Source organism: Lactuca saligna, chromosome 9, assembly GCF_052625555.1.
Source record: "Lactuca saligna cultivar CGN05327 chromosome 9, ASM5262555v1, whole genome shotgun sequence".
In the NCBI taxonomy this organism is placed as follows: Eukaryota; Viridiplantae; Streptophyta; class Magnoliopsida; order Asterales; family Asteraceae; genus Lactuca; species Lactuca saligna.
Genome location: NC_136425.1, coordinates 160,346,118 through 160,361,909, shown reverse-complemented (window position 1 = coordinate 160,361,909; position 15,792 = coordinate 160,346,118). Strand labels below are relative to the sequence as shown.

The 15,792-nt window shown below is 35.7% G+C and overlaps 2 protein-coding genes and 1 long non-coding RNA gene across 3 annotated transcripts; 1 reads left to right on the top strand and 2 right to left on the bottom strand.

The window, feature by feature from the left end:
• Positions 1 to 2,625: 2,625 nt before the first annotated feature.
• LOC145018506 (uncharacterized) lies at positions 2,626 to 5,069 on the bottom strand. Its single transcript, XR_013667045.1, has 4 exons — positions 4,895 to 5,069; positions 4,479 to 4,547; positions 3,722 to 3,788; positions 2,626 to 2,817 (listed from the first exon to the last, which is right to left on the bottom strand). It is a non-coding gene; the product is annotated as an uncharacterized LOC145018506 (long non-coding RNA).
• A 1,811-nt stretch (positions 5,070 to 6,880) lies between these two features.
• On the bottom strand, positions 6,881 to 10,685 carry LOC145016876 (uncharacterized). The gene is made up of 4 exons (XM_078975047.1): positions 10,647 to 10,685; positions 7,855 to 8,193; positions 7,575 to 7,707; positions 6,881 to 7,473 (listed from the first exon to the last, which is right to left on the bottom strand). Exons 1-4 carry the CDS (start codon positions 10,683 to 10,685, stop codon positions 6,881 to 6,883), a joined length of 1,104 nt encoding a protein of 367 aa, XP_078831173.1.
• A 691-nt stretch (positions 10,686 to 11,376) lies between these two features.
• Positions 11,377 to 14,440, top strand: LOC145015730 (uncharacterized protein At2g24330-like). Its single transcript, XM_078974204.1, has 6 exons — positions 11,377 to 11,593; positions 11,740 to 11,968; positions 12,055 to 12,199; positions 12,264 to 12,373; positions 12,442 to 12,865; positions 14,031 to 14,440. Exons 2-6 carry the CDS (start codon positions 11,747 to 11,749, stop codon positions 14,252 to 14,254), a joined length of 1,125 nt encoding a protein of 374 aa, XP_078830330.1. The 5' UTR covers positions 11,377 to 11,593; positions 11,740 to 11,746; the 3' UTR covers positions 14,255 to 14,440.
• Positions 14,441 to 15,792: the final 1,352 nt, after the last annotated feature.

Sequence of the window (15,792 nt, the reverse complement as noted above, 5' to 3'; positions counted from 1 at the left end):
TTACTTTCTATTTGCTACTAAGCATGTTGATATTGTGATATGAATTTTTATTCAAGATATTGTGAAATTTGGCGAGGATCGCTTCCCAATAAGCACCTTACGTCATACCATTTTTGTGATTTTCGTTTTTTGAAGTCGCACATCATGCTACCGCTAAAGCATATTCCTCCTCCGGTGTTCACTATTATGGAATCTCCCCACTTTCCCTTTCAATAGTTTTCCCTTTACCTTTCCCTTTCATCTCTTTGTCCTACTACCTCCCGCTTGCGTTCCGATCTCAATTTCGTCTGATGGTTGTGTGGTTGTTTTTTGGCATCGAAGAGAAAGTAGGAAAAGGTTTTCTTGTAAATTTGGGGTTTGCCCAAAAATAATTTGTTGAATGTAGGGTGAGGAAGGAAATTGGACTCAAAGTGAAGTGGGATTAAAACAAGCTCCTTCGTATGGGATATCACAAATCGAAGTTGTTGGTTCCGCTCTACCGTTTCGACTGAAGCTTGTTGTAAATACCATTGAATTTTGAGCACCACTTACTTTCTATTTGCTACTAAGCATGTTGATATTGTGATATGAATTTTTATTCAAGATATTGTGAAATTTGGCGAGGATCGCTTCCCAATAAGCACCTTACGTCATACCATTTTTGTGATTTTCGTTTTTTGAAGTCGCACATCATGCTACCGCTAAAGCATATTCCTCCTCCGGTGTTCACTATTATGGAATCTCCCCACTTTCCCTTTCAATAGTTTTCCCTTTACCTTTCCCTTTCATCTCTTTGTCCTACTACCTCCCGCTTGCGTTCCGATCTCAATTTCGTCTGATGGTTGTGTGGTTGTTTTTTGGCATCGAAGAGAAAGTAGGAAAAGGTTTTCTTGTAAATTTGGGGTTTGCCCAAAAATAATTTGTTGAATGTAGGGTGAGGAAGGAAATTGGACTCAAAGTGAAGTGGGATTAAAACAAGCTCCTTCGTATGGGATATGTGGTGAGCTTTAAGAGGATAATATGTGAAAATAATTTTTGTAACCAACAAATATGAGATGATAGATTGTGTTTGGCTGTGGTTTGGGTTTGGTGGAGAGATGTTAGGGTTTTGCTCCATTTTTTTGTTGAACAAGAATTGGATTTTATAAAATGTAGAGAGAAATAAAAGAATGGTATGTAAAAAATGAGATAAATATATGGTATATGTATGTAAAAAATAAGGTTTTTCTGATAAAATTTGACCATTTGTCAGCAGTCTAGTAAAACAACAGTAAAAAAATGTTACAAACAACATGTTTCGCAAGTAATGTCCCAATTACTTCAATCATTTTAGAAATTTCATTGTCTTTGCGATTAATATCTTCCCGAAAAGAAAAGGGGTAGTCATATCCGATAATTTACGATCATTTCATTCAATATTATTTTTATTATAGGACAACTTTTCACATTTAAATTATGTATTATATACACTAATACCTTATTCAGTCTGTCGTAACGCCCGTGAGAAGCATCATAACGAGGAGGGAGGGTACCGTGTGCTCCGTGTTATAATGTCATTAAGGCATGTCCACGTCGGTAAAAATATCATTAAGGCGACGAATACCATATGCTTTAAGCGTCGCCAACAGGCATGCTAATCATGTGCTACACCATCCCATAACTTGCGTTAAGGGGCGGCCAAGAAGACCTTGCAAAGTAGGTAGCGAAAGGAGAGAGGAGAGAGAAAATTGAAAAATAGTTTGTGTAATTGATTATTCCTATTTTATTTTATTTTTTATTTTTTTCTTTTAAAAATTAAACCTATTAAACATTTTAGTATTAAACATGCTAAGCTTACATGACTTAAAAAAAACTAAAAGATCTTATGATAATATGCTAGGATTATTACTACTTTCTCCATCTTTCGAAGAATATGTTTAATTACCGGTTTAATCCGGTAAAACTTTTGTTATACATAAATAGTAAAACATAAAAATCATAGTAATTTTTACTCCAATCAAATACAATTTTATATTATTTTATTATGAAATGAAAAAAATATAAAATTCTTTTTTTCTCTAGAAACAAATATCTTCATTGATTGCGGTGTAAGTCTTGTTCTATGCGTTCATATAACCTTGCTACAAAATAAAGACACGTTTTAAAATTATCGGACCATTGTATAACATATTAGAAACTAGTCATGGGTTAAGTTGTTCGTAAGCCGTGCCTTGAAAAAGCAAGGATTGCAAAGAAAATATGCATACTGTGAATAGGTCAAAATATGTTTTTGGTTTGGGAAGCAAGGATTGCAAAGAAAATTTTGATTTTAGCCATTGTGCTAAAATCGAAATTTGTAGTTCATTATCCTTCCATTATACCAGCAAATCTTGATCTACGTACTTATAAACGTTATAGCATTTTTGGTTCTAATCTACCTCAACTTATGTTGATTTGTGCTCCTTTACTTGGTTCAGAGCCGGTTCTTTACTTGGTTCAGAGCCGGTTCTGAGGATTCAAATGCTCATGACGATATAGATAAAAAAAAGCCCTTAGGTCTTAACGTGTAACAAATTAATTTACATAAACTAATATTTTTATTAAAATGACGATAAACTTTATAGCAATAAACAAAGTAAAATCATAGTTTTTTAATGAGTAATTACATATCCTAATAGCTAACCGTTCGTGAAACTCTCCTAGCATTCTTGATTACAAATTGATTGATCAACTCTTCATAATCTACACTATCTAAGATTCCGTTCTCGATAGATATCATTGCCAAACTGCTAAGTCTTTCTGGTGTCATTGTGGAGCGTAAGTTAGATTTCACAAACTTCAATTTTGAAAAACTCCTTTCTGTAGATGCAATCATTACTGGAATAGTCAACAATATTCTATATGCAATACTTGCATTTGGGAAATAATTAAGTTCTTTCAAAAACTTCAAAACATCTATAGGGTTGCTAAATTCATTGGTTTCCAATGTCTCAAATAATTTCGACTTTGTATAAAGTTGATCAGCATCAATATCTGATCTTTCTTCAAACTTGAGTGTTTTTTCAAAACGATGACAATACTACTTAAGATCTTTATCTTCAATTCCTCTCAAATTATGTGGAAATAAAAAATCAAATACATTGTCATACTCTTTGAATTATTCAAATATTGTCTCAAGAGAAGAAATAGCTTGATCAACAATGAATAAGAAATAATTGACTCTAAAATTCTCTTCATGTGTAAATGAAACTTCTTCACTAGTTGAACTCTCATCAAACCTTCTTTTCCTTTCAATCAAACATTTTTTTGGAAATTTTGATCAATACCCATTTCAATAGCAATCTCCTTAGCGTCAACAATCGCTTTTGAAAAACCAGTTTCTCTATAATTCTTGAAGTACCCAATAAATTTGTTTATTTATGTAATAACATTATCAAGATGCATATCCTTTGATTGTAACTTCTTACTCACAATATTCACATAGCTTAGTACTTCATACCAAATAACAGTTGATACCAAAAACTCAAAGTCATAAAGTTATTTTTCTGTGACATCCCCAAAACCACGGCCAAAAAAGACCGATTTTTGTTTATGCTTTATAAAAATCAGAGTACTTCATTTTATAAAAAGGTTGCGGAATTTGTTCCCAGAAAAACATGGTAAATACGTTATTAAAACATTTTCGAAGAAACATATTTATTTCATTTTAAAATGTTTGGGATGTCATCGTTAATACCGAAACATAAGCATAAACAGAACTTACAATGATTTACACTAGTGATCTACATCTCTTTTAAATCTCTCAGTGTAATGTCACTTCACTTCGTCACCTGTGATATACATAAACTGAGTGGGTCAGGTTGGGAAACCTGGTGAGTACATAGGGTTTTCAACCCACAATAATATAATTACTATGTTCAATCAAACAATCAACCCAATTACCCATCCCCATTATCTTCTTTACTCTTTAAGGATTTAACCTAAGAGTCATCTATCCTGCATTCGTTTATTCCGAAGTCCCTTACCTCCAGGGTTATAGGACTGACACTAAATCCATAGCTGCCAATGTTCGTTCATAAAGCACTAATTCCATAGCTGCTATGGTCTATTCATCAGGTACTAAATCCATAGCTACCAATCTTTATCTAATAGGTACTAAGTCCATAGCTACCAATGTTCAACAGGTACTAAGTCCATAGCTACCAATTCCCAACAGGTACTAAATTCATAGCTACCAACGTTTAACAGGTACTAAGTCCATAGCTACCGGTGTTTGTCCCATAGGCACTAAGTCTATAGCTGCCAATGTATCATCTTCTATCTCTCATCATTCATCTACCCATCTCATACCCAACATATTCGTATATATAAAATACTTATACAGCTTAAATTCTTTAAAACATGTATAAAACGTTCATCCAGCATAGACAACAAGTATTCAGATAATATGCACACATAGCACGTAGTTTATGTAAAATACTTCATATCTATGTGTAAGATGAAAGGGACTATGCACTCACTTGAGAAGGTGGTGACTCGGTACTCGGACAGCGCTTCGTTTACTTTAAAATAATTTCCTTTGATGAAACCTAATATTATCACCACTAGATTTTAGTCTAATATTACCGTCACTAATTATTAGTCTTATTATTATTATTATATAAGCGTTTAAACAATACTTTCCAACTACTATGTACAGACAGGGGCCAGACATAAAACACCGAAGGGCAGGACCATTTTGGCGTATAGCACTTCTGAAATCCAACAACCCTATGCGGCCCTTTAAACCAGATTCCCCGTACCGCGAGTAGTTAAAAGATATTATAACGACACTTATATAAGTCATAATAATAGCTCAAATATTTATTATAAATTTATAATAACAATACTAAATTTAAATATAAACTATATTTAAAATAGGGTAAGCATAACTTACTTTCAAGGGGATTTTAGCTAGGAGTCGGGCTCTGCAGGGGTAGAACTTCGTCGCTGAATCTTTCTAAGAAAGATTCGTGCAGCGCTTCAGCGCTCACCTTACTATACTAAACTACAGAAAGAGAAGTCGAATCACGAGGGACCGAAATGCTCGGGGGATAAGGAGAGAAAGACTCTTGAATCAAGAGAATGGTGCAAGAAATATGAGAGCCCAAGGCTCTTATTTATACTAATTGAATTTTTAAAAACTACCCTCCATAATTACTTAATGACCTTTTAGTTATATAAACAACTAAACACCCCTCTATAATACTATTTTAAATGGATTTAATGATATTTGTACTAAACTAATGTCGAAAGAACTCAACATTAGTCTTATAATGACCGCATCGTCGATACCTTTCTAATGATATATACATATGTATATATATGTGTACGTATACATGATTTATACTTTATTTTAATACATAAATATGCTATTATAATTTGTAACTCGTTCATACGAACTCCGTTTTTGACGTTCTTTATATCCACGCGTAGGTGGAGACGTACACTACAACTTTCGTTTAGACTCCGTCGGCTAATTTTGACTTTATTTTTAAAGTTATATTTTTAACAGGCCGGGACAGGATTGGTCCGTTAAAATCTCATAACTTCTTTATCCGATGTCCATTTTTGTCTGTCTTTTTATCGTTACGCTACTAATAACGAGATCTTCGATTCTTGTTTAGGTTGTGTCGGCTAAAAATCAATCGATCTAAAATTCGAATTTCGGGTTGTACACCGCTAATCCGAAACTTCGAAAAATCATAACTTCTTCATACGAAGTCAGATTTGGGCGTTCTTTTTATCGATGTTCTTAGTTTAACATATTCTACGACTTTCGTTTAGAGCGCTAAGGCTAAATCTCTCTCTATCATAAATTTACTATTTACGCTTCCCGGCGCCGTGCCGGTTCCGACGCGAAACTTCGACGGGTCATAACTTCTTCGTTATAACTCGGATTTCGGCGTTCTTTATATGTACGAAAACCTTGTGACATATTCTACAACTTGGTCAAGATTATTTGTTCTAAATAATCTTTTTGTAGAAAAGTTGTTTTCGACCCCTATTGCCTCTAAATTGACTAGCCCGGATCTGCGGGCGTTACAATTATCTCCCCCTTAGGATGATTACGTCCCGGAATCATCAACGAAATAGGGCTCGTATAATGACTCCATACGTCATCTCTTCATCCTAGGTGGGTTGCACCTGATCCTACATCGGCTTGGAAGGAGAACAAAACATCTACTTATAAGGGGTGTGGATACCTTCATTGTCACAACGCGTTTTAAAGCCGTGAGGGCAGCAGATCCCATAAGAACTCTGCAGTTAAGCGTGCTCGGGCGGGAGTAGTACCGGGATGGGTGACCCCCTGGGAAGTCCTCGTGCCGAGTGGCCCAAAGCGGACAATATTGTGATACGTGCCAGAGGGGGGTGTTACAAATGGTATCAGAGCCAGGGCACGGGTCGATGTGTTCAACAGGGACGTCGAACCCTATAATGGGGGGTGAAGGTGGGTTGCACCTGATCCTACATCGGCTTGGAAGGAGAACGAAACATCTACTTATAAGGTGTGTGGATACCTTCCTTGTCACAACGCGTTTTAAAGCCGTGAGGGCAGCAGATCCCATAAGAACTCTGCAGTTAAGCGTGCTCGGGCGGGAGTAGTACCGGGATGGGTGACCCCCTGGGAAGTCCTCGTGCCGAGTGGCCCAAAGCGGACAATATTGTGATACGTGCCAGAGGGGGGTGTTACATTTTCTACTAGTGAAGTTGCTTCACTTGCAATTGCAACATCATTATCTTTTTCTCCAACTTGAAGTAAAGCTTCCCGTACATCTACAAGTTGAAGTTTAATAGCCTTTACACTCTCAACCCAGCTTTACCAACGAGTTTGACACAATGAATTAAGACTCCAATCTTTAACATTATCTTTCAAAATTTCTCACCTCTTAGTAGAATTTGCAAAGAAGTTATTTCCTTTAACACAGTTGTTAGCCATATTACATAATGTTAGATTAAGAGAATGGCAACCACAGTGAGTGTAAAATGCTCTAGGATTTATATCTAAAAATCTCTTTTGCACTCCTTGGTGTTTTCCTTTCATGTTTGCTCCATTATTATAGCCTTGACCACATATATCATCAATTTCAAGACCAAGAGACTTTAACTCCTCAAGTGTAATATCAAATAGTCCTTTTCCAGAGGTATCATCAACATTCAAAAAACCTAAAAAGGACTCCTCAATAGTAACAGAATTATATGATAACGTTAAATACCTCACCATTATAGTCATTTGTTCCTGGTGACTTGAATCGGGAGTACAATCAAGTATGATTGAGTAATACTTTGCTTCCTTTATCTTCTTGATAAGTTCTTTTTTAATTTCTTGAGCTAGCAAAGATATTAGTTCGTTTTGGATTAAGTGGCCAAGATAATGCACATGAAGCCCATCACTTATGATCCGCCATACATGCTCTTTGATAACCAGGTCAAACTCTTCCAACATTTCAACGACACCCAAAAAAATTTCATTGCCTATTAAATAAAATTAACAAATAAGAAGTGAAATTAGTCATAATAATTAACAAAAAGGTATTTTGTGGAATTAGAACAAAAAAATTACAATTTATAGTTACCATTTTGATACACCTTTTCATTGGATCCACGAAATGCTAAATTATGTTTAACAAGAAACTTCACTACTGCAATGATTCTCAAAAGGACTTGTTTCCAGTAATCTCTTTTTTTTCTTGAATTGCTCGTATTGAACTTTATCAATTGTTTTATTCAAGTACAATGTTTTACGCATATCAAACCACTTATTTCCATTTGTAAGATGATCCAATGAAATTTTGTGTTCTTTAACCCTAGTGGTAACATGGTGCCAATATGCATAACCCTCATCATCCAATTTACCTTTTGAAATCCCTTTTCTAAACACTTTACAACAGAAACAAAAAAAACTTTGTCTAACTCTTTTGAATATACTAGCCATTCTCTATCACAGTTCTCCAAATTTGGTAATGTTCTTGTATATAAAGCTACATAAAACCGTCTACCAAATTTATCGTAAGGACCATACATAATACTGTTATCTATTTTAGGGCCTTTCTGGACCAAAAGTTTAATCTCCTCAAAATTAAGTTTTTCCCACCTTCTTGGATCATATATATCAACAAGCTCTTTAACGGGCTCTTGCTCTTCTGCCTCTTCTACTTCTATATGCTCTTGCTCTTCAACATGCTCTTCAATGTGCTATTCAACATGCTCTTCAATGTGATCTTCAATGTGCTCTTCAACATGCTCTTCAATAGGTTGTCTATGGATAAACTTATCTAGAGCACCGACGTTGGCCTTTCTCTTTTCTTCATCTATCAGTAGGAGCGTGGATGGTAGGGAGGTAAGTGTGGGCGAGGTCCCGTATCTCACTAAAACCGGAGTGTGGACAGTGTTCCATATCTCATTAGCAGTAGAGCAGGGGCGAGGCCCAAGGTAGGAAGGGAGTGAGTGTCGGCTGGGCCCATATCTCACTATCAGTAGGAGCGTGGACGGGGTTCCATGACTCATCAGTAGCAGGACAGGGGCGGGGCCCAAGATAGGCAAGGCCTTAGAACAGGAATCCAGTAGTATATGTTCAGTTTATGTGTTATGATATGATTGTATGTTAATATATATTAGCGGGTGGGGGCCAGAGATAGGTGGGGCCTAAGAGAAACAAATATGTACACCAAGTAGGGCTCGAAGCCAGGCGGGGCATGTTGTAGTGGGCAGGGCCCGAGGTAGTAGGCGAGGCCCAATATTTGCAGTATGCGATTATGTGCATGGTATGTGGTAGGTTGGGGAACTCACTAAGCTTCATGCTTACGGTTTTTAGTTTTGGTTTCAGGTACTTCTGGTTGCGGAAGGAAGAGCTCGGGGTGATCGCATGGCACACACCATTGATTAATCAGCCTGGGATGTTTTACTCTAATAACGGAAATATGTATTGGAATTAACACTCTGATTTATGTTATGATTTTATTTATGGTTTGACAATTATGTTTTAAGTAATGTTTTAAATAGAATTTTTTTTCATTATTTTGGGGTTGTTACACCAACGTTCCTTATATCCTCGAAATCCTTGTTACGACTACTTTAACAAAGATATTGGGTCAAACCTTCATTCTATTTTTAACACATATTTTTTATTATTATTTTATTATATGGTTATAAGTACGTATATTGCATATAATTCACATAAATCACATAATACTCAAATAATCCCTCTTCATTACTTTAAATAGGTCACAACTGTTGACCCGAACTATTACATCATCATACTAATACTTAGCCAAAAATGTAGGCATTACAGGAATGGATCATCAGACAAAGGAACGAATTAAGTGCGAAAGAAACAGATCATGTAGAAGGGGGTTTAGAGCACCTAGAAGAGGTTTGGAGCACTTGGGAGGGATATGGAGCATCAATGAGTCCTTGTTGCATCATTTGATAAAAGGATAGGCCAGGAAGGATGCGCTTGCACAATGACACTCCCTATTGCGCCATCTTGTTCTACTCTTGCGCCAAGATATGGATAAGCATTTGGACTGAGGAACCGGTACCGAAACCGGAACTGGTACTGGAATCGAAATCGGATAGAACCATCCGGGCCAGGACTGAGACGATATTCTTGTGGATTTTTGGAATCAGAACCGGTAGAACTGGAACCGGTAGAACCGGAAAAAACCGAAACCGTTTATTGTTATTTCTTGAGGACTGGTTCTAACAAGGAAGACAGGACAAGAAGCGACTGGAACCGGTAGAACTGACGGTCCAGTTTGGTTCTTAAATTCGGCCGACTTTGGTTCCCAGGTCGAGTTCGGTTCTAGCCGGTTCCTTTGCTCATCCCTACGCCAAAATGCTACTTGTTGCGCCATGCATGTGCCTGTTTCTCCATGGTGATGTTGTTGCTCCAAGATTGATGTTTGTACGCCATACTTGATGCTCTTACGCCATTTATATCCGTGTTGCACCATCTAGGGTTGTTGTTGCGCTATGAAGAAGCTGTTGCGCCATCATGGACCATCTTGGTACATGATGCACCATATTGATTCGTTTTTTGTGACATGTTGATCCAAGTCTGTCTAGAAGATGATGATACTCAAGAATGTTCCAGAAGATGTTGCATGTCGGATTGTGATTGGTTGTTACCATTCATGGGCCTACGTGCCAATGGGCTTGGTCCATTAGTGTTTTAAATTTGATCCCTCAAGTATAAATAGGCTCACACCCCAGCATTGTAAATTGCTAGATTTCGGTGAGAGCTCAAAGTGAGATACAACTTTAAGTGCTTGTAATTTTTCCAGAAAGTTAATAAAATCCTCTCTCTCTCTCTCTCTCTCTCTCCCTCTCTCTCTCGTTCGCCCATTGACGTATGTCACCTTGGCCGAACCATGTGAAATATCATGTGTTTTTTTTATTTACATTTTAAGAAGTTTTGTGTTTACCGATGTTTGTGTCTTGATATTTGTTTGAAGTGCTTAACTTGTTTTGTTGTTAACCCAACAATTCTCAGCTAACCAATCTTGAGAATAACAATAATTTTATTATTATAAGCTAGAACATATTTTGATTCAAAGGAGAAACACATCCAACAAAGAACTTATTCTATTTTCATAGAATGATCTGCAAAGATTAATCCCATCAATTGTGGATAGATTAAAACCTACCAAAGAAAGATCATTTTCTGTGCTTTCAAGAAAACCCATTTTTCTGTAAGTGAAAGTTGCTCAATTGAGTGGTTGTGGCTATGTATCTAAACACTTTGCTTGTTAGCATGATAAGGCAAGTCTTGTATTCACCATCATTGGATGGTCCAAACCGGATAATTTACAACATCTCACGGTTTATGAGTTACCACTTTGCCTTCGTTTCATATAGAACAAACGGAACAAAAAAATTCTATCCTTATAATTTGAATTGAGAAATGAATATTTATTATTATATATATATATACTAATTTGAATTGAGAAATGACCAATGGATTTTTGAGTTTGAGATTTTGGTCCTAAAATTTTGAATATTGGTAGATACAAGTTTTGTATATTGGTATATTTGGTTCCTATAATTTTTAGGTTTAATACTTTGACTACATAACAATTTTATATATTGGTAGATTTTATCTCTAGAATTTTAAGTTCTAAGATTTTCGCCACAAAAATTTCATATGTTGTTCCATATCTAAAAAATAAGTTACAAAAGGTTTTTTTTATATGTTTAAGGTTTTCTTATATTAACATCTTTGAGCCCTATATAAAGAATAAATTAAAAAAATCACCCCTATAATTTATAAAAATGTCTATATGCTTTTCTTAACGTCAATATAAAATTTAAAAGTTGAAGGGGTAGTATGGGGGATATCTATATGCTTTTCTTAACGTCACCACTATCCTCGATTTCGCGGCTAAATTTTTATGCTTTACGCCCGACCCAACTAAATCCGTTTTCCCTTCCAATCGCCGATCGATCGAATAGGATTTTCTGATCATCACGAAACAATCAAAACATCACTGCTATCCACGATCAAAATTGGCTTTCATCTTCAATTACAGCGAGAGATTTTGCATTCGCGCCTTCTTCAGAAATCAGAACTTTTAAGTCGATTATTGAATTCCAGGTACGTAAGTTTCCGATTCCAACGTATTTCATTGTTAGGGTTTTGATCCGATGACAACGTCTCCGTTGAATAATAATCATGTCATTTGTTTTTTTTTTTTTTTCAATTCGTATTGTGCTGATTGTATATTTTATGGAATTGAGTAGAGGATAAATGGCTGAAGTAGACGGCGATGATAATAAAAAGAGGAAGAGGAGTTTTTGGTCTCGAGTCTGGAATGGTTTGTTTTTGTTTAGGTTACATGGTGATGATTTTGAGAAACGATTGCAATACATATCTAGAGAAGAAGCCACTCTTATTTCTAAAATGAAGAGGAGATCTTCAAGTTGGAGGTCAACCGCTAGGAATTTAGTCGTCGTTTCTGTTTTCCTTGAGGTCCTTCTCACTTCTCCATTACACGCTAATTTCTGTTACTTTCTTCAGGCTCTTCTCGTTTTCATGTTGATTTCCTTTCTTTACAGGTTGTAGCATTGGCTTACGCTATAATTACAACAAGATCTGTGGACTTAGACTGGCAAATGAGGGCATTACGAGTTCTTCCTATCTTTCTTCTGCCTGCTTTCTCATCCGCTTTGTATTGGGCACTTTTTTGCTTCACAAGAATGTGTAAGCTCCTAAACTTAATCAATGCTCAAATGCAAGAACTTTCTCATGCATTTCTCTCAAATAGGTGATAGCAGAGATCAGAAAACCCTAGAAAGCCTTCAGGCTGAAAGACAAGAAAAGATTGATGAACTAAAAGAACGAACAAATTACTACACCACTCAGCAACTAATTCAGGTACACAATAGTGATCTCCTTAATCATCATTGCAAAGATTTTATTGAATTAAAAATGTTTATTGGCAGAAATATGACCCTGATCCAGCAGCCAAAGCAGCTGCTGCAGCTGTTCTTGCATCGAAATTGAGTGCTGATTCAGGGATAAGAATGTTCCTAGAGGAGTCTCATCATGATCTTCAAGATACAGGGAAGAGCAATGATTTTGAGCCTGTGACATCTTGTGGGCTGAGGAAAAGAAATACATCTGATGCTACAACATCAAAGGGGGGAGGCCATGTAATGCAGCAATCTGATGTGGACATGATTCAGCATTTAGAAGATGAGGTGTCTGAGGTGTCGCCACCTCATCAGATTGTTGTTGAGCATCATAACCCTTCGGCTTCAGGGACTCAAGATGGGGGTTGGCTTGCTAAAGTTGCAGCTTTGCTTGTTGGAGAGGACCCTACACAATCTTTCGCACTTATATGTGGGAATTGCCTTATGCACAATGGTAAGTACACACACTTCATTTCTACACTCTTAACTTATGGTAAAACTAGGTTAGAAATCTTGGGTAATGCAAAATTTTAGGTATATATTTGGCTGTTTCTTTTAAAAAAAAAAAGTTAAAACCCATCTAATATCTAAAGAACGCCTACATATTCTCAACCTAAATACACCAAAACTAACAAGCAAGAACATAGCAACATAGAAACGTAAAAAAAAAAAAGAACGAGTGAAATCACAAAGTTTAAATAAGTTAACTCAAGCCCAGATGTAAAAATTGTTCATAAAACAAAAATCAATCTAAAAGCCTTAAAAAACTGTTTAGGCTTTTTAATTACCAATATGTTCTTGAAGGAAATGATGAGGGCATAATGGCCATTTTGCAAGGGTTTAATGGAATGAAATTTACAAGGTGAGTGAGAGGGGAGAAAAGTTTTATGAAACAGTGAAATAAAAACTAAAACAAGAAAAGATACCTTAAAAGTCAACCAAAAATATACTTTAACCTAAAAAGTACTAATTTCAAAAGTTATAGCTGCTTGATATGTGACATAATTGAACATTTTAGTTCGAAATGTCGTATGCAATTTCCCATTAAGTTAAATGTTGTTTAAAATTACAGAAAATGATGGGAAATGGAAGAAGAAAATAAATGAGGACATATAATAGAAAGATAGTACTTAATGTCTGTATTAAGTTATTCTTTCTACATTAAGTAAAAAAAAATAAAGAATACTCATATATAGTTAAGTGTTGTTTGGAATTAGATGAAATTTTTTAAGAAAAAGGTTAAAATAAACAAGTACAAATCTAAAAAAAGTTAGGTCTCAAATTAGGAAAGCCTTATTTGATGAACTTCTCTATTAAATCGTTTTTTATGCATGTAAAAAAACCTACTCTTATATAATTTACTAGATTAAATTTTGCTATCATTAAATATTGAGGTAGCCTTTGGTATGTAGTAATAAAAAAGAGAATAAAATTGGCCACAAAAGGAAATGTAATAATTCCGTCCATTCCTTTCTTTCACCAACTTAACATGACAATTCATTCCATTCTTTTCTTTCAAGATTTCATTCCTTCCTACCAAACAAATCCTGAATAAAAAATAAAAAATAAAAAAAAAAGAGAGAAAATATAATACTTAAAAGCATGTCTTATTTTTGTAGGTCTTGCAAGGAAAGAGGATTTCCCATTCATTACATACTTTTGTCCACGCTGTCATGCTCTCAATAGACCGCGTGGCTCAACCACAAATTCTCCAAAAGCATCGGGTCCCACCAGTCCCTTGACAGGTGGCAATGACATCCCCATGAATGAGAAACCATTACCAGTCAATAGTTCTATGATTGAGACAGAACCCAGTGAGAAAACAGCCGCCACTAGTCAATAGGATACAATTTTTATTTTTATTATTTTTATTTTATATATACTTTTTGTGAAAATAGTTTTTGGTTCCTTTTTTTTATAATTTTTTTTTTGTAGAAATCATAGTTTACAATTTACAATTGTTATTTGTAAAATAATATGATTTTCTGCGTAAATAGGTGAAGGTGATTGAGATTTTCAATCATTATAATTCATAGTTCTTTATGATCTGGTTAACAAAAAAAGTACACATATCTTATATACCTTTTGCTATAAATATTCAATACACACCGGCAAAATATATTGCTATTTACTCACATAGTTAAATTTACATCAAAATAAACTTATCTCATGAAAGTTTGATGAAATCAAAATCAACTACTATGGAAAGCTTAGAAGTTTAAACAACAACCAACAACAGATGTTTTTAGAACGATTTATCAAACATCTGTTATTTTATTCTTAAATTTATACCTTTTGTCTACATCGGGAGTTAATCTTTAAATTTTGGCTGAAGAACATCTGTTTTGTAATGTTAATTCAGAATTATGACCGGTTTAGTTGTTATATCCGGTTCAATTTATTACACATGTTTTATTTAGCTAATTTGATAGTCCTTTGAATAAGTAAAACCACGAGAGATGTGATCCCCTAGTCTCAAGGTGTTAGCTAGTTTGTTTCCGTTTTTATTGCAAGTTTTTCATGTTAAATAGGAAGGCAATATGCCCAACAAATGTACTTCGATCTCTTCAAAAGTATTCAATAAAATAGAAAGCATTTGCCTCAATTCCTTCTATACTCCCTTTGTCACTGTTACATTAAGTTGCAGGTTAGAAGAAAACCCAACACTTGGTATCAGAGCAAAAAATCTTGTGCATGCCCAAATATCAACCACGAGAAGAAATGGCGGGCAACAGCAACAACGGTGACAAAGACGGGCAGATAACACTACACTATCCTATGTTGACACGTACAAACTATGGTGCATGGGCCATCAAGATGAAGGTGTTTATGCAGGCTCAGAACGTATGGGATGCAGTTGAGCCACGAACTCCAAACACAGTAGTGGAGGTGAAGAAGGACAAAATGGCACTAGCCGCCATTTATCAGGGAATCCCAGAAGATCTCCTAATGTCATTGGCCGAAAAGAACTCAGCCAAAGATGCGTGGGAAGCACTAAAGATCATATTCATAGGAGCGGATCGTGTGAAGACCGCAAGAATTCAAACACTGAAGATGGAGTTTGAAGCAATGAACATGAAAGAAACAGAGACCGTTGATGAGTTTGCTGCGAAGGTAATAAATATTGTCAGCACTCTACGTACATTAGGAGATGCAGTCGATGATCCCTACGTGGTGAAGAAACTACTCAGGGCAGTTCCACCAAAGTTCCTTCAATTAGCTTCAACGCTGGAGCAATTCGGAAATCTTGATGAGATGATGGTGGAAGAAGTAATAGGAAGACTAAAGGCACACGAGGAGAGAATGAAGGGCCACAACGAATCCGATGATAAGAAACTACTCATGACGTTTCAAGAGTGGTCTGATCGGAGCAAGAAGAAA

Excerpts from the sequence above, each read along its gene's own strand:
- LOC145016876 (XM_078975047.1), bottom strand. The coding sequence starts at position 10,685 with ATGGGTTTTCTTGAAAGCACAGAAAATGATCTTTCTTTG. Across the intron at positions 8,194-10,646 it reads CAGAAAATGATCTTTCTTTG|CACATTGAAGAGCATGTTGA; the intron begins GTAGGTTTTAAT and ends CATGTTGAATAG. Across the intron at positions 7,474-7,574 it reads TGAAAAGGTGTATCAAAATG|GCAATGAAATTTTTTTGGGT; the intron begins GTAACTATAAAT and ends TTTATTTAATAG.
- LOC145015730 (XM_078974204.1), top strand. The coding sequence starts at position 11,747 with ATGGCTGAAGTAGACGGCGATGATAATAAAAAGAGGAAGAGGAGTTTT. Across the intron at positions 11,969-12,054 it reads TCGTTTCTGTTTTCCTTGAG|GTTGTAGCATTGGCTTACGC; the intron begins GTCCTTCTCACT and ends CTTTCTTTACAG. Across the intron at positions 12,866-14,030 it reads GAATTGCCTTATGCACAATG|GTCTTGCAAGGAAAGAGGAT; the intron begins GTAAGTACACAC and ends TTATTTTTGTAG.